The sequence below is a fragment of the Ranitomeya variabilis genome, chromosome 7, assembly GCF_051348905.1.
Source record: "Ranitomeya variabilis isolate aRanVar5 chromosome 7, aRanVar5.hap1, whole genome shotgun sequence".
NCBI classification, from domain to species: domain Eukaryota; kingdom Metazoa; phylum Chordata; class Amphibia; order Anura; family Dendrobatidae; genus Ranitomeya; species Ranitomeya variabilis.
In genome coordinates this window covers 96861122-96879069 of record NC_135238.1, presented here as the reverse complement: position 1 = coordinate 96879069, position 17948 = coordinate 96861122, and the positions used below count along the sequence as shown (strand labels likewise).

Below are 17948 nucleotides of genomic sequence, written 5' to 3'. Positions count from 1 at the left end.
ATGGCATTATGAAGTCTGAAGACTGGCAACAAATTTTGCAGCATAATGTAGGGCCCAGTGTGAGAAAGCTGGGACTCCCTCAGAGGTCATGGGTCTTTCAGCAGGACAATGACCCAAAACACACTTCAAAAAGCACTAGAAAATGGTTTGAGAGAAAGCACTGGAGACTTCTAAGGTGGCCAGCAATGAGTCCAGACCTGAATCCCATAGAACACCTGTGGAGAGATCTAAAAATGGCAGTTTGGAGAAGGCACCCTTCAAATATCAGGGACCTGGAGCAGTTTGCTAAAGAAGAATGGTCTAAAATTCCAGCAGAGCATTGTAAGAAACTCATTGATGGTTACCGGAAGCGGTTGGTCGCAGTTATTTTGGCTAAAGGTTGTGCAACCAAGAATTAGGCTGAGGGTGCCAATACTTTTGTCTGGCCCATTTTTGGAGTTTTGTGTGAAATGATCAATGTTTTGCTTTTTGCTTCATTCTCTTTTGTGTTTTTTCAATTAAGACAAATTAAATGAAGATAATACCAAAGAATTTGTGATTGCAATCATTTTCAGGAAGAAACTGACTATCATCTGACAGAATTGCAGGGGTGTCAATACTTTTGGCCATGACTATCACCCTCAGCACACATTTCATAACACATACACCAACCTCGCCACATAAAAGTCGAAACACAAAAGTCACTGCTCAAAACTCGCGACGCGCAAAACTCGCCACATGCAAAACTAGGCTCGCGTAAAACTCGCCACACGTGCAAAACTCACCTCATGGAAAACTCGCCACACGCAAAACTTGCACACGCAGAAAAATTGCCACATGCACAAAAGTTGCCTCACACAAAACTTGCACATACTCAAAACGCACCCCACAAAACTCGCCACGCGCAAAACTCACCATGCACAAAACTTGCTGCACACAACTTGCTACACTAACCTGTCACATGCAACTCGACACACAAAAAGTTGCTACACGTGTGTCGCCACACAAAACTCATCTCACAAAAGTCTCTACATGCATGTAGCCACATGCAACTCAACACACACTACTTGACACATGAAACTCGCCCTAAAACACACACAAGTCTGGTATTATCCTTCAAAAATAAAAATCTGATTAATAAGCAGACAAACTACAAAAGCAACAAATGTACCATATAGGAAATACGGCAGCTGTCAGTCACATGACCTGTCTATTATGTGTATGTGTGAGCTAATATATACTGCCAGGGGGGAGGGCTTCCTGTTGGCTGTGGATTAATCAGGCTGCCAATTTAGCTTACAAATACTGAAGTAAAAATACTGACCAAATAACGTGTGAATGAGGTCTAATACAGGAGGAGATGACATACAGATATATACTATATACAGGAGGAGATGACACACAGGTATATACTATATACAGGAGGAGATGACACAGGTATATACTATATACAGGAGAGATGACACAGGTATATACTATATACAGGGGAGATGACACAGGTATATACTATATATAAGGGAGATGACAAACATGTATATACTGAGGGGAAAATGAGGTGTGAGGTGAAAATGAGGGGTGTGAGGTGAAAATGAAAAGGTGTGAGTGCAAAATGAGAGGAGTGAGGGAAAATAGTGGAGTGATCGGAAAATGACAGATGTGAGGTCGAAATGACAAGTGTTAGGGGGGAATGAGAGGAGTGAGGGGGAAAATGAGAGATGTGAGGGGGAAAATGAGAGGCATGATGGGAAAATAAGAGAAGTGAGGTGCTACAACTAACCACAGATATTTACTATGCCCAGGAGGTGGTTTGTTTTTTTTTGACACCTCCTAGCTCTTGGAAGAGAGATGTTAATTACGGCCTGATAGTATCTCTATGAGAGCTTTTACACAAAGGATCTCAAGAGAAAATAATATATTCATTGGGGGCGTGGCCGTGGTCCAATCAAAAACCAAGCAATTATGATATTAACTTAAGGGGCTGGTCTAGAAACCCGACCTCCAGACCAAAGCTATAAACTAGATCTGTATACAGAGAAACGTTTTCACATGTGAGGGCAGCCGAAGCTGATGTGTTTCACCAACTCCATATTCACCCCCCCTCAGGGAGCAGAAAGCAAACTACCAGTTAGATGACTTCTGCAAGTTTCCTTCTGTTTATTTTTATACTATTTTGCATAAGTTCTGTCTTTTTATTATCATTTTTATACCGTTTTCTTACTGTAAGCACTGAACCTTTTTTGTATTAAAGTATAAAACTTTAACAATTTGAACCTTGAATGTTCTAAAAGAATCCATAGCCTAAGGTGTGTGAGCCTTATCAGTGGTAGACATTATTAGTATTATTATTTCCGGGACTCATCGCCCGTGTATTCGGTGAGTGGTGGCAACGTGCATGAGAAGTGTGTGGCCTGGGTCGCTGTGTGATTTATGCTTCCATTACTGCATAGGACAGAGGTTGAACGCTTGACTGAGGTAGGAGATAGTCCTTGCAGGCACAACCCCAAGTCACGTGCTGAGAGCGGGCACGTGACGAATTAGTGACACCACGGAGTAAGGGCTCCGTGACACCATCTATGCTTCCCCCTTCAACCCTAGAACCTGAAGGGGATAAAATTGTTCTCTAAGTCGTAGCATATATCCTGGTTGTGACTGCCTTCCTACTCTAAAGTAGCGTGGAGATGAGATTTGGGGAAAACCTCTCTCCCCTAACAGCGTGCTTTCAAATTCCATGCTGTCAAGTGGAGGCTGCTCGTGGATGGGACACTGGCCCTTGAGAAAGCAAAGGAAGAACCCATGAATGGGACACCAACATTATTCTTAGCCACGAAAACCATGGTCTTTTGGGCCAGAAAGGGGCACTCAAAATAATTTCTTGCACGGTCCTCCCTGATTTTTCTTATGACCAGCAGGATCAGGGCTATTGGGGGGGAGAGGATGGCGTATGCCAGGCTGAATTCCCAGGGGGCCAGGAAGGTATCTACCACTAAAGGGATCCTTAGGGAACAAAACACCTTTACTTTTCTGTTTAGTCTGCTGGCAAAAAGGTCTAGAACTGGGAGACCCCACATCCAAAGTGATTGAAAATATCCTGACTCCGCTCCCGCTCCCCTTGCCTTAAAGAATAGCAACTTAAGTCTGCTTTGGTGCTTTCCTTCCCTTTTATGCAGAGCCGTCAGGGAGAGGAGATGACCCTCCGCTAGCCAACTCCAAAATTTTGGAACGATCTCCCCCTGGCGATTTATATAAGACACTGTTACATGATTGTCCAAGAGGATCCTTACATGCTGGCACTGTACTGCTGCAAGGAATTTACTTACAGCCTGCTCTACCGCCAGCAACTCCTTTGCTTTTGATGATAATGCTTTCCTGCTGCTAGATCAGGTTCCCTGAACCACCTTCCCTCCTAAATGAGCCCCCCACCCCGTGGGGCTTGCATCCATGCTGAGTGTGACAACTTGTGTTTTATCCACAACCCAACCCCCCCCCCCCCCTCCCCCCGGAGTTCTCCTTCCGTGAAAGTTTTCAAACAGAGGCTGGACAGACATCTGTCTTGGATTATTTAGTGGATCCTGCTTTGAGGAGGGGGTTGGACCAGATGACCCAGGAGGTCCCTTCCAACTCTCATTCTATGATTTTATTATAGAAAATTCATAAAGAATTTTTCTGTTATCGCTAAACCTATAACTGACCTCACCAAGAAGGGCTCTAATACTGTACAATGGTCTAGTAAGGCTGTTAAGGCTTTTGAGCATCTCAAGGAGAGGTTTAGCTCTGCTCCTGTTTTGATCCAGACAGATGAGACTAAGCTGTTTCTAGTACAGGTGGATGCCTCATCAGTAGGGGTGGGGGCAGTTCTGTCCCAGGAGAGAGAGGATGGGGTGCATCCCTGTGCTTTCTTTTCTAAAAAAAATTTTGGAGACTGAGCTCAACTATGATGTTGGGAACCAAGAGTTGCTGGCTATTAAACTTGCGTTTGAGCATTAGCGACATATTTTGGAGGGGGCTAGACAGCAGATACAGGTGTTTACTGATCATAAGAATCTGATATATTTGGATGCTGTTAAACGTTTGAACGCCTGTCAAGCTAGGTGGGCACTGTTTTTTGCCCACTTCCATTTCTCTGTAACTTATATCCCTGGGACAAAGAATGTCAAAGCGGATGCTTTGTCTCGTAGTTTCTCTCCAGCTGTTAATACTGAGAAGGAGGAATGTATTTTGCTGAGGTGGTGGTGGCAGCATTGCGTTCTGAATTGGAGAATAGCATCCTAGAAGCCCAGAATGCTGCACCAACGAACACTCCATATGGTAAATTATTTGTGCCTAGAGCAGTGAGGAGAGCTTTGTTTGCTGAATGTCACGAGTCTCGTCTGGCGGGTCTGCGATTTAGTGAATCTTGCTTTGAGCAGGGGGTTGGAGCAGATGACCCAGGAGGTCCCTTCCAACTCTATCATTCTATGACAAGTGTGATTCAGTCAACCACCACCAAAGAGACTGTATTGCCTGAGGGTATAGGGTCATCCTGCCATCCTAGTGGGCCCTAAGGGACAATTTGTTACGCAACGCATCCCACTGCAGAATTTTGGAATGGAATTGGGCCCACAGAACTGCTGGAAAGCATGAGGTCAAAGTACCGAAGGACATTGCACTCCTAAGGGACATGGAGGGGACCTCTATAGCTTTTTTCACCTGGCGCCGGATCTTTTCTATTCTAGACACTGGGAGGTGCACTCCTGCACTTCCAAGTTCAATATGAGCCCCAAAAACTCCTGAATCAGGGGTACTAATATGGATTTTTTTTCAGTTCAGTAACCAGCCCAGGCCCTCTAAGGTAGCCATCACCTCCTTTAGCTGATTTCTACAATGGTGGACCGAATTGCCTAACACCATGAACCCATCTAGATATGGGATGATCAAGACATCTTTTTCCCTGAGATGAGCCATTACTTCTGCAACCACCTTTGTGACAATCCAAGGGGCTACTGCAAGCCTAATTGGGAGGGCCCTGAATTGAAAGTGCCTAGCCACCCTGTCCATGACTATTGCAACTCTAAGGCATCTCTGATATTCCATGTGTATGGACACATGAGAATACGCAGCCTTCAAATCCAGGACTGCCATGAAACAACAAGGAAAAAGCAATTTTAAACCAGCAATAAAAGGACTTCATTTTAAAGGACTGCACCTTCAACAACTTATTTAGAGCTTTTAGATCGACTATAGTTCTGAAGGAGAAGTCTGGTTTGGTTATTAGAAAGAGATCGGAGTATAACCACCTCCCTCTTTCAGACTCCGGGATTTCCAGGAGGATGGTTTCTTAACTAAAGGTACCGTCACATTAAGCGACGCTGCAGCGATAGCGACAGCGATGCCGATCGCTGCAGCGTCGCTGTTTGGTCGCTGGAGAGCTGTCACACAGACCGCTCTCCAGCGACCAACGATGCCGAGGTCCCCGGGTAACCAGGGTAAGCATCGGGTTGCTAAGCGCAGGGCCGCGCTTAGTAACCCGATGTTTACCCTGGTTACCAGCGTAAAAGTTAAAAAAACAAACAGTACATGCTCACCTGCGCGTCTCCCAGCCTCTGCTTCCTGACACTGACTGAGCTCCGGCCCTAACAGCACAGCGGTGACGTCACTGCTGTGCTTTCACTTTCAGTTTAGGGCCGGCGCTCAGTCAGTGTCAGGAAGCAGAGGCTGGGGGACGCGCTGGTGAGTATGTGCTGTTTGTTTTTTTAACTTTTACGCTGGTAACCAGGGTAAACATCGGGTTACTAAGCGCGGCCCTGCGCTTAGTAACCCGATGTTTACCCTGGTTACCAGTGTAAAATATCGCTGGTATGGTTGCTTTTGCTGTCAAACACGGCGATACACGGCGACCTAGCGACCAAATAATGTGCAGACCTTCTAGCAGCGACCAGCAATTTCACAGCGGGATTCTGATCGCTGCTGCGTGTCAAATACAGCGATATCGCTCCCTAGGACGCTGCAACGTCACAGATCGCTGGCGACGTTGCTTAGTGTGACGGTACCTTAAGTCCCGGACCTCAGTCTCTAGTGCCAATTGCAGGAGGGGTCAACACAAATCATTCTTGTGTAATCGACTGGAATTCTAATTTCAATCCTGATTTAATCAGGTGGAGAACCCAGAAACTGGACGAAATGCCCTCCCAGGCAGGGAAGAAGGAAGCCTTCCCCCTACCTGGGCTGGGAGAAATTTACCGTTTTCTGGCCTCCTGGGAAGAGGTACCGAACATGAAGGCTCTACCTTTCTGTCTGTGATCTTCCAATTTGTCCTTCTCACTGAAAGGCTTCCTTCGGGCACAGAGAGACAGGGGGAACCCGATCTTAGCATCTCCCACCTTCTTCAGGCTGTCGACCAGGGCAGGGCCAAAGAGATACTCCCCCTCACAACAGATGGAACACAGCCTCGACCTGGCCTGAATGTCCCCCCGGCCAGCATGTCAGCCATAAAGCGCTACGGGATGCATTAGAGAGGGCAGCCAACCTTACAGCATGCTGAGGCATCAGATATGCTAGTGGTAGCAGCCTTCCTAAGTGGAATGAAGGCCAATACGTCATCTCTTTCCACCCTGTCCTTTTACTTGGATTCCAGTCTATGCAGCCAGATCATCAAGTACCTAGCTGTACACGTGGCAGCAGCTTATGTCTCTTAAGTCCCCTTAAGAAACTTATCCACTTTGCTATCCAGGGGCTCTCTCAATGCACACATATCATTAAAGGCCAGAGAAACTCTTTTGGAAGCCTTAGTGATTGTGACATTAAATGTAGGGGCTGTCCCATAATGACGAAGACTGCTCGACAAAGGGGTATTCTCTCTTGAATGAAATGGGAAGAGCGTTAAGTTGAGCGAATTTTTCAAAATTCGGTTCCGATTATGATCGGCAGCCAATATTGTTTTTGCAATATTCGCCAAACACAGTAGAATATCATTAGAGTCAATCGTAGAAGAAATTACTGAACATATTCAGAATCGATCATCAAACATAAATAGCCCTCCTGCAACCTGCTTATAAGAGTCCAGCTGCACCGCATACATAAGAAAATAGCTTTTACAGTTGTGCTGCATATGCTAATCAGCATTCCCAAAATGTGCTCCATATTCAGTAAGAGAGCATTCTTATCACTGTGACTGTTTAGTTAATTGCAGGGACTCTTTTTTCTGCCAAGGGCCATTTGGATATTTATAACATCCTTCGGGGGCCGTACAAACTCAAAGTACATCCTGACTCAGATACTGGTGTCAGGACATAATCTTTCATTGCATGCCCTTCAGTGTTCAGTAGTGAACACCGTGCATGTGTGTGCTAACAGAGCAAGAGTGCAAGAAGAAATTAATGAGCTGGTTATAATCAAAATACAGCTCCCTGCCCAAGAATGCGGTCCCTGAGAATTTGCTCGGGGGCCTGGTAAAAGGTCATCGAGGGCTGTAAATGGCCCTGGGGCCTGAGGTTCCCCACCCCTGATCTAATGAAAAGTCAACGGCATGTGATCGGCATGAGCTGCTGAAACAGCAGCACTACCCAGTACAATCACCGCCGGGAGCCTGGTTTACTCGACAGCCGAACTCCAGAGGTAATACCCAGAGGCCGTGACAACACAGCCGATAGTTGTCATGGGACCCAGAGGTCAATCAATGACCACCTGGTCTGCCAGGTATGGTGGCCTGTTAGTCCCAGCACAATGCATGGGTCACTACAATGTATTCGGCACTACTACGGCACATTTTCAATTTTCACACTGCAACAACCAGTGTGTGTTTCTGAAAAACACCATGGAAAGTCAAAGTCATTACTACATCTGTAGATAAATTCCCAGAAGGGTGTAATTTCAAAAATTGGGTAATTTGAGGGGATTCTGCTCTTCTAGCACTTGGGGGAGCTGTATATGGAGTTCTCCAAAGAGCCAATAGCTTTCATTCCCTTCCAAGGCCTGCCGTGTGGCCAAACAGTACTACACAGACACATGTGGGGTATTACCCGAGAAATTGTGTAACACATTCAGATTCCATTTTTACGTATTATTCCTTGTAAAATATGAGGCTGAAACAACATTTTAGTGGTAAAAACTTTTTTTTCTTCACCGTCCAACCACAGTGCGTGAGCTGGGGGGGATTCACAAGTATGTAGTCACGTAGAGTGATTATAGACTTAGCAATTTGAACCGGACAACTCCTTTAAGGGGTGACGTTTGTAAAACGGGATGAATTCTGGGGGGGAGGAGGGGTTCTGCTGTGTTGGCACCTCAGAGGTTCTATCACCTCCAACCCTTCAGAGATTTGCACTGTGATTGAAAAGTAGTTTCTGACCACATATAGGGTACAGGTGCACTCAGAGAAATTGAGCATTAAAATTATGTGGTCCATTTTCTCCTATTAGCCCTTCTGAAAATTATTAAATTGGGGCTAAGCAACATTTTAGTGGAAACAAAGGCATTTTTAATTTTCACTGCCCAAAGATGCACAGTCTGTGAAGTACATGCGAGATGAAAATGCTTCCTACACCCATAGAGGAATACCCCGAGAGGCGTTTCCAAAATGGGGTTCTTGTTGATAGTTTCTGCTGTTTTAGCATCTCAGGGGCTTTGCCACTACAACACGGCATCCACAATCAATTCTAGCAAACATAGCACTAAATAAAAAAAAAATAAAAAAAATAGCACGCCTTCCCTTCAGAGCCCTGACGTGTGCCCAAACAGTAGTTTCCAACCACGTAAAGTTTTGACATACTGAAGAGAAAACAGACCCACCAATCTATTGTGCAACCCATCTTGATACCCTTATGAAAATGTGAAATTTGGGGCTAAAGCAACATTTACGTGTGGGGGAAAAAAAATTTAAAAATTCTGTGAAGCAACTGTAGGTTCAAGGTCATCACACCTGCCTTTTAATTCCTTGAGGGGTCTAGTTTCCAATTTGGGGTCACATGTGGGAGGTTTCTGCCGTTTTGGCAGTTCAGGTCTCCACAAATGCAACATGGCCGCCACAATATGTCTCAGCCAAATTTACACTCCAAAAATAATACAGTGCTGATCTCCTTCCAAGCCTGGCTGTGTGCCGTAACAAGTTTTCGAACGCATATCGAGTAGAAATGTACTCAGGACAAACTGCACAACAAACTGTGAGGTTCATATTCTCCTTTTACCCTTGCAAAAATGAAAAATGTGGGCCTAAAGTGATTTTAGTAAAAAAATGAAATTTTTCAATTTTTCTTCCAGGTTGCATTAATTCCTGTAAAACACATAGGGGTTATGCTTTCTGAATGCAATGTAGAATACTTATACTCATATATAGGCCCCTTTAACGTCACTTAAAAAGTGAAAAGGCCCCTAAGAATATAGGTTTTGAACATTTAATTGGAAAAAACAAAAAAATTAAAAATTAATGACACTATTTTTCAGACTATAAGACGCACTTTTTCGCCAAATTTTTTTTGGGGAAAATAGTCGGAATATACTTACAAATGCCGCGGCAGCGGTCCCACGCTGATGCCTCCCTTCCCAGGCTGATGCGGCTCTCTGTTGCGGCAGTGGATTGTTGGGCGGTGGTGGCGGTGCTCTGTGGGACGGGGGCAGCAACCCCTGTTCCACATAGATCTTGGCAGAGAGATGTCGTCGCTGACACCTCAATCTGAGCATTTTCCCCGAGGCCACCGCATCGCAGGAATGGATCTGTGCGGGCCTCCGAGCATTCACGAAATGCCGGCGGAGTGCTGCAGCTTCTATACACTGACCTCAGAGACTTCCTGACATGCACTGCACATGACAGGAAGTCTCTCAGCTCTGGAGACCCGGATGTCGTCATGAAAACATCGGGTCTGGATTGCAGCGATCGGGACCCCGCGGGGTCTTCGATCCAAAGGCAGACAGGCTGTCAGCCCCTGTGCCGTCTCCGGAACGCTGCGATCATGTTTGATCACAGTGTTACGGGGGTTAAAATGCTGGGTGTCAGCTGTGAGAATCAGCTGACACCCGGTCGCACACCACCCGTGTGCGGAGCCGATCGGCAATGACATATAAACAGGATACTACGTCTAATGTCAGATAGGGGTTAAAATCTGAAATGTTGGCCTACTGAAATGTATGTTCAGTAAATGCACTCAATACTTGGTCAGGGCTACTTTTACATCAATACGGCGTGGCATGGAGGCGATCAGCCTGTGGCACTGCTGAGGTGCTATGGAAGCCCAGATTGCTTTGATAGGTTGCTTGATGTATTAACCCCTTAACCCCTGAAGCTTTTTCCGGTTTTGCATTTTCGCTGCCCTTACCAGAGCTATAACTTTTTTAATTTTTTCGTCAATATGGCCATGTGAGGGCTTGATTTTTGCTGGATGAGTTGTACTTTTGAACGACACCATTGGTTTTACCATGTCATGTACTAGAAAACGGGAAAAAAATGCCAAGTGTGGTGAAATTGCAAAAAAATGCAATCCCACACTTGTTTTTTGTTTGGCTTTTTGGCTAGGTTCCCTAAATTTTAAAACTGACCTGTCATTATGATTCTCCAGGTCATTATGAGTTCATAGATACCAAACATGTCTAGGTTCTTTTTTTATCTAAGTGGTGGAAAAAATTCCAAACTTTGCTAAAAAAAAAAAAAAAAAAATTGCGCAATTTTCCGATACCGGTAGAGTTTCCATTTTTCGTGATCTGGGGTCGTTTGAGGGCTTATTTTTTGCGCACCGAGCTGATGTTTTTAATGATACCATTTTGGTGCAGAAAAGTTCTTTTGATCGCCCGTTATTGCATTTTAATGCAATTTTGCAACAACAAAAAAAAAAACGTAATTCTGGCGTTAAGAATTTTTTCCTTGCCATGCCGTTTGGCGATCAGGTTAATCTTTTTTTTTTTTTATTGATAGATCGAGCGATTCTGAACGCGGCGATACCAAATATGTGTATGTTTGATTTTTTTTGTATTGTTTTATTTTGAATGGGGCAAAAGGGGGGTGATTTGAACTTTTATAGTTTTTATTTTTTCCATTTTTTTTTTTTTTAAACATTTTTTTTTTTCACTTTTGCCATGCTTCAGTAGTCTCCATGGGAGGCTAGTAGCTGGCATAGCCTGATCGGCTCTGCTACATAGGAGTGATGCTCAGATCGCTCCTATGTAGCAGAATTGCCGGAGCCCTATCAAGGCAGGGGATCTGCCATCGGATGTACTATTCCATCCGATGGCAGAAAGGGGTTAAAAAAGTTTGGCATCACCATAATCAAACTGACCCGATGAATCACAATGTCAGGACATTTTCACCACACACTGAACACTTAAAAAATGTAGAAAAAGTAGAATTCTATCAGTATTAGATGATTTTCCTATAAATTACACAATAAATTGAATGTCATTCAAAACAACAACTTGTCCTGCAAAAAATAAGACCCAATATGACTGCCGGGGGGGGGGGGAGATAGAGTTGTGGTACAAAAATGAAAAACAACAAAAACACAAAGATGACACTTGGCTGCTTCATTGGGAAAGGGTATTCCCATCTCTAAGATCCTATCCCAATAGGTAATAGGTGTGATTATAACTGACCATAATATTAGCAAATACTTTCAATTAGAAATGTAGTATATGTATAGTTCTTCTAATAAGCTATCTCGCTTACCTCATGTGAGGGCATTGCAGTAGCTTAAGTATCCATGGTTACGACCACTCATATAGTGAGTTAGATGTTAGTGGTCATACCCATGGATACCTAAGCTACGGCAATGCCCTGCACATGGGGTAAGCGACATAGCTTATCAGAAGAACTATACTACATTTCTACATTTCTTTGGTGGTACCGTATATACTCGAGTATAAGCCGATCCGAGTATCAGCTGAGACACCTAATTTTGCCACAAAAAACTGGGAAAACGTAATGACTCGAGTATAAGCCTAGGGTGGGAAATGCAGCAGCTACTGGCAAATTTCAAAAATAAAAATGGATACCAATAGAAATAAAATTGATTGAGACATCAGTAGGTTAAATGTTTTTGAATATCCATATTGAATCAGGAGCCCCATATAGTGCTCCATACAGTTCATGATGGGCCCCATAAGATGCTCCATACAAAAATATGCCCCATATAATGCTGCACAAAGGTTAAAAATGGCCCCATAAGAAGCTCCATAGCATAATATCCACCATATAATGCAGCACAAAAGTTAATGATGGCCCCATAAGATGCTCCATAGAATAATATGCCACATATGCTGCTCCATAAAGGTTGATGGCCCCATAATATGCTCCATAGCATAATATGCCCCATATGCTGCTCCATAAAGGTCGATGGCCCCATAATATGCTCCATAGAATAATATGCCCCATATGCTGCTTTGATTAAAAAAAAAAAAATGACATACTCACCTCTCATCGCTGTGCGCCGAGTGTTGGCGTTCTGAGCAGGTGGGGACACCGGAGCGCTATGGGGCCAGGTGCGATATTCACCTGCCCCCGTTCCACAGCCACACGCCGCTGTGTCTTCCAGCTCTCTGCAGTGACTGTTCAGGCAGAGGGCGCGCACTAAACACGTCATCGCGCCCTCTGACCTGAATGTCACAGCCAGAGGACGTGGAAGACAGCACAGCGGGGGAACGGGGACAGGTGAATATTGCATGGCTCACCCTCCCCGTCATACTCACCCCCTCCTGGCGCGGTCTGCAAGTTCACACTTCTCCGATGGTCTCCGGCAGCTTGTTCCTGTGCTCAGTGGTCACATGGTACTGCTCATTAAAGTAATGAATATGCGCTCCACACCTATAGGCGTGTCCATATTCATTACTTTAATGAGCGGTACCACGTGACAGCTGAACACAGTAAGAGCTGCAGGAGCCAGATACCACCTGAGAAGTAGGGACGTGCAGAGACACGTCAGGTGGGGGTGAGTTATGTGACAGCCACCAATCCTGCCGCTCCCCCTCCGCCTCTGGGACAATGACTCGAGTATAAGCCGAGCGGGGCACTTTCAGCCTAAAAAAATGGGCTTAAAATCTCGGCTTATTCTCGAGTATATAAGGTAATTGCTAATAATATTACACCTACTACATGTTGGGATGGGATCTTGGAGATGAGAATACCCCTTTGCCCCGTTCAGATTAAGGCTGTGTGCCCATGTTGCGTTTTTATGCGTTTCTGCCACGTTTTTTGCCACAGCGTAAAAACGCTTAAACACCGCATTCCCATGAAATCCCATGGGATTCCGCAGTTGCTGTGCCCATGCTGCGGATTTTCCCGCTGCGGAATTGCATAGAGGTAAAATCCGCAGCATGTTCATTATAATCGTGGCGATTCCGCAGCCATAGGATTGCATTGAAACACTCACTTTACGCATGTGGCTATGCCCACCATGCGTAAAGTGAGCGCTTCATGTGTGGCTGGTACCCGGGTCTGGAGGAGCGGAGACTCTCCATCAGGCTCTGGGTACCATATCCCTGTAAAAAAAATGTAAATAAAAGATAGGAATATACTTACCTTCTGATCCCCCCCTCCCCCTCCCGAGTCCTCCCGCCTTTTAGTGATGCACGCAGCAGATTCCGTTCCCAGGAATGCATTGCGTGAAGGACCTGGGATGGCATCACAAAGGTCCTTCGTGCAAAGCATCACTGGGAACGGAACATACCGGGAGCGCCGCTGAGGAGATCACGGGCCGTCGAAAGGGGAGAATAACCATATTTTTTATTTTTAACATTCATAGGCAGCATCAATAGTAAAAAAGTTGGTTACACTTGTCAAGCACTATGTTTGACAAGTGTGACCAACCTGTCAATCACTTTTCAAAGTGATGCTTCAAATCGCCGTGAAAATGCAAGCATTCTGCAAGCTAAAAACGCTTGCAAAACCCTTGCGTTTTGAGGGAAAACACATGCGAATTCCGCATTAGTTTTACCCGCAGCAGGAAGTTGCAGAAATGCTGCAGATATTTCCGCAGAATTTCTGCAATGTGGGCACATAGCATCAAGGCAATAGCAGATAGTAATTTTTTTTTTAAGGCATGGATTGATTCAAAATAATAAACGGAGGAGTGTTCACCTTCTAGTTCCCATGGATCCAGCGCAGGCTTTTATGGAGGTCAGCTCCAGCTTGGGAAGCAGCGCCTGCCCGTTTTGGAAGTCAAAGCAGTGCTGGAGTCTGTAATTGGCTGCAGCAGTTAGGTGACTACACGAGAGCTTCCTCAGATGTTTCTCCATGACCAAAAAACTATTTTATTAATGGACAACCCCTTCAAGTTGGCATTGTACTTTTAACAAATATTAAGTTTACATATTCAAAATTATTTTGTGTTATTTTTTGTAAAACTGACTGACTAAATGCAGATAGTTTTTACCTTATGAAAAGGTGACTGTCCAGATAAATCAGGAGTAGGCGATCTTGCTCTAGGACTTGGCCATTCATCCCCAATCAGAGAAGTACGCAGAGACACCTTATTAATTTGTTGTATGTAAAGGAAAAGCAGGAACTGCAGGGTGTCCACCGAGAGCTGCACAGGAAAGAGATCAGTAATCAGCACTAGTAGCAATGGAATCAGCCATGCACAGGGCAGCAAAGTGTCCCCCATGCTTTACACTGCTCTGTACAGCACAACTCCAGACTTTCTGTAGCAGATTAAACCCAAATAACAAAAGGTACTTAGTTAACGCTATTGTGATTTAAAAAAAAAAAAAAGACATAACAGCTATCCCGCATTATTTTTATTATAGCGCCATTTATTCCATGGAGCTTTACATGTGAGGAGGGGTATACATAATAAAAACAAGTACAATAATCTTGAACAATACAAATCACACCAGGTACAGGAGGAGAGAGGACCCTGCCCACGAGGGCTCACAATCTACAAGGGATGGGTGAGAATACAGTAGGTGAGGGTAGAGCTGGTCGTGCAGCGGTTTGGTCGATCGGTGGTTACTGCAGGTTGTAGGCTTGTTGAAAGAGGTGGGTCTTCAGTTTTTTTTTGAAGGTTTCAATGGTAGGCAAGAGTCTGATGTGTTGTGGTAGAGAGTTCCAGAGTAGGGGGGATGCACGAGAGAAATCTTGTATGCGATTGTGGGAAGAGGAGATAAGAGGGGAGTAGAGAAGGAGATCTTGTGAGGATCGGAGGTTGCGTGCAGGAAAGTACCGGGAGACGAGGTCACAGATGTATGGAGGAGACAGGTTGTGGATGGCTTTGTATGTCATGGTTAGGCTTTTGTACTGGAGTCTCTGGGTAATGGGGAGCCAGTGCAGGGATTGACAGAGGGGAGAGGCCGGGGAATAGCGGGGGGACAGGTGGATTAGTCGGGCAGCAGTGTTTAGAATAGATTGGAGGGGTGCGAGAGTGTTAGAGGGGAGGTCACAGAGCAGGAGGTTACAGTAGTCGAGGCGGGAGATGATGAGGGCATGGACTAGGGTTTTTGCAGATTCTTGGTTTAGGAATGTACGGATCCGTGAAATATTTTTGAGTTGGAGGCGGCAGGAAGTGGAAAGGGTTTGGATATGTGGTTTGAAGGAGAGATCAGTGTCAAGGATTACCCCAAGACAGCAGGCTTGTGGGACTGGGGAGAGTAGGCAGCCGTTTACTGTAATGGATAGGTTCGTTGGGGAGGTCGTGGGAGATGGGGGGGAAAGATGATGAATTCTGTTTTGTCCATGTTAAGTTTTAGAAATCTAGCGGAGAAGAAGGATGAAATAGCAGATAGACATTGAGGGATTCTGGTTAGTAGGGTGGTGATATCTGGTCCAGAGATGTAGATCTGTGTGTCGTCTGCATAGAGATGATACTGAAAGCCGTGAGATTCTATGAGCTGTCCCAGGACAAAGGTGTAAATGGAGAAGAGCAGGGGCCCTAGAACTGAACCTTGTGGGATATAGATAGGGGGTGAGGTGAGGAGGTGGTGTGTGAGTGGGAGACGCTGAATGTCCGGTCAGTTAGGTATGACGAGATTCAGGATAGGGCCAAGTCTGTGATGCCAAGGGATGAGAGGGTCCGCAGCAACAGGGAATGGTCCACTGTGCAGAGGACAGGTCCAGGAGGAGGATAGAGAAGTGCAGCTTGCTCTTGGCGGTTAAGAGGTCATTGGTGACCTTAGTTAGGGCAGTTTCAGTGGAGTGGTGTGACCGGAAGCCTGATTGAAAGTAGTCGAAGAGGGAGCAAGAAGAGAGATGGGAGGACAGTTCAAGATGGACGTTGTTCCAGTAGTTTTGAGGCATAGGGGAGAAGTGATATAGGGTGATAGCTAGATACAGAGGATGGTTCAAGAGAGGGCTTTTTGATGATAGGTGTGATTGAGGCGTGTTTAAAGCTTGAGGGGAAAACACCAGTTGTTAGTGATAGGTTGAAGAGATGGGTTAGGGTTGGGATGAAGACTGTGGCAAGGTTTGGGATGAAGTGGAATGGGATCGGGTCAAGTGCACAGGTGGTGAGATGCGATCTTGAGAGTAGAGTGGAGAGTCTGTCTTCTGTAATGGTGGAGAAGTTAATTTTGGAGGTGGAGGGCTGGGTAGTTGGGAGGAAGGGTTCTGGGGGTTGTTTACTAAAACGGTCTCTGATGTTCTCAATCTTCTGCTTGAAGAATGAGGCAAAGTCTTCAGCTGAGATGAGTGGGGAGGGAGGAGGTGCTGGGGGCGGAGGAGAGAATTGAAGGTGTTGAATAACTGTTTGGGGTTGTGAGACAGGGAGGATTTGAGAGATGAGAAGTAGGTTTGTTTTGCTGTGGCGAGTGTGGTCTTGAAAGTAGTGAGGGACTGTTTGAATGTGATGAAGTGCTTGTTGGAGTGAGATCCTTTCCATCTGCGCTCAGCAGCCCTGGAAGCTCGCCTCAGTTCTTTGGTCAGGAGGGTGCGCCAGGGCTGTCTGTTGATTTTGCGAACTTTGGTATGTGTGAGAGGGGCAAGAGCTTCCAGAGCTGCAGCTATTGTGGTGTTATATAGAGCGGCAGTGTCATCTGCATTGTGTAGGGAGCTTATGTCTGTGAGAGGGAGGAGGGATTCAGAGAGTGAGTGTAGATCAAGGTGTTTAAGATTTCTGCGAGGGTGTGAAAGTTTGTGGGGTGGGGATTGTAGACAAGGAGTGGAGAGGGAAGAAAATGTGAGTAGGTTGTGGTCAGAAAGAGGAAGAGGTGAGTTAGAGAGGTTAGGTAGGGAGCAGAGGCGGGGGAAGATGAGATCCAGTGTGTGACCATCTTTGTGAGTGGCTGTAGAAGACCATTGGGCAAGGTCAAAGGAGGAAGTGAGAGATAGAAGTTTAGTGGCAGCTGAGAGGGAAGTGTCAATGGGGATGTTTTAGTCGCCCATGATGATAGTGGGGATGTCCGCGGAAATGAAATGAAGTAGCCAGGTGGTGAAGTGGTCAAAGAAGGTGGTGGCTGGCCCTGGGGGACGGTAGATGACAGCCAGTTGGAGGTTGAGTAGATGCGCACGTAGTGCACCTCAAAGGAAGGGAGGGTAACAGAGGGTGGAAGTGGGATTGGGGTGAAGGAGCAGTTATCTGACAGGATTAAACCAACTCCTCCGCCATGCTTGCTGCTGGGGCGAGGGGTGTGAGGTGGAATCCACCATAGGAAAGCGTGGCTGGAGAGGCTAAGTCAGAGGGGGTGAGCCAGGTTTCAGTGATGCCGAGGAAGGAGAGTTTGTTATTGATAAAGAGGTCGTGGATAAATGACAGTTTATTGCAGACAGAGCGTGCATTCCATAGTGCTCAGATAGGGAAATTGGGGGAGTAGGGGCTGGATGAATGGGTATGAGGTTACCTGTGGTTGCGAAGACATGTAGAGGACCGTGGTAGGGGATTAGAAATGAGTGTGGGGATGTGATGAGGAGGGCCATGATTTGGGGATATGTCACCAGCAATGAGGAGCAGCAGACTGAGCGTTAGAAGGTGTGAGCTGGATAGGTCATGATGTGGCAGTGTGTGCCTGGAGAGAAAGGATTGTATGTGGAGGAATAGTTCTGTGGAGGAGGTGAAGTGGCTGGGGAGGATGGAGGAAGAAATAACTAG

General features: G+C 45.6%; 1 protein-coding gene across 7 annotated transcripts in view; it reads right to left on the bottom strand.

Annotated features, from left to right (window-relative positions):
* TBCCD1 (TBCC domain containing 1) overlaps nucleotides 1–17948 on the bottom strand; it is a 208520-nt gene that overhangs the window by 178462 nt on the left and 12110 nt on the right. For all 7 annotated transcript variants that reach the window (XR_013218262.1, XR_013218261.1, XR_013218259.1 and 4 more), the window contains exon 2: nucleotides 14304–14456. Coding sequence is in view for 3 of the 7 variants with exons in the window: in XM_077275599.1 (XP_077131714.1) it covers nucleotides 14304–14456 (153 nt within the window). In the remaining 4 variants the exon portion in view is untranslated. The remainder of the gene's footprint in view (nucleotides 1–14303; nucleotides 14457–17948) is intronic.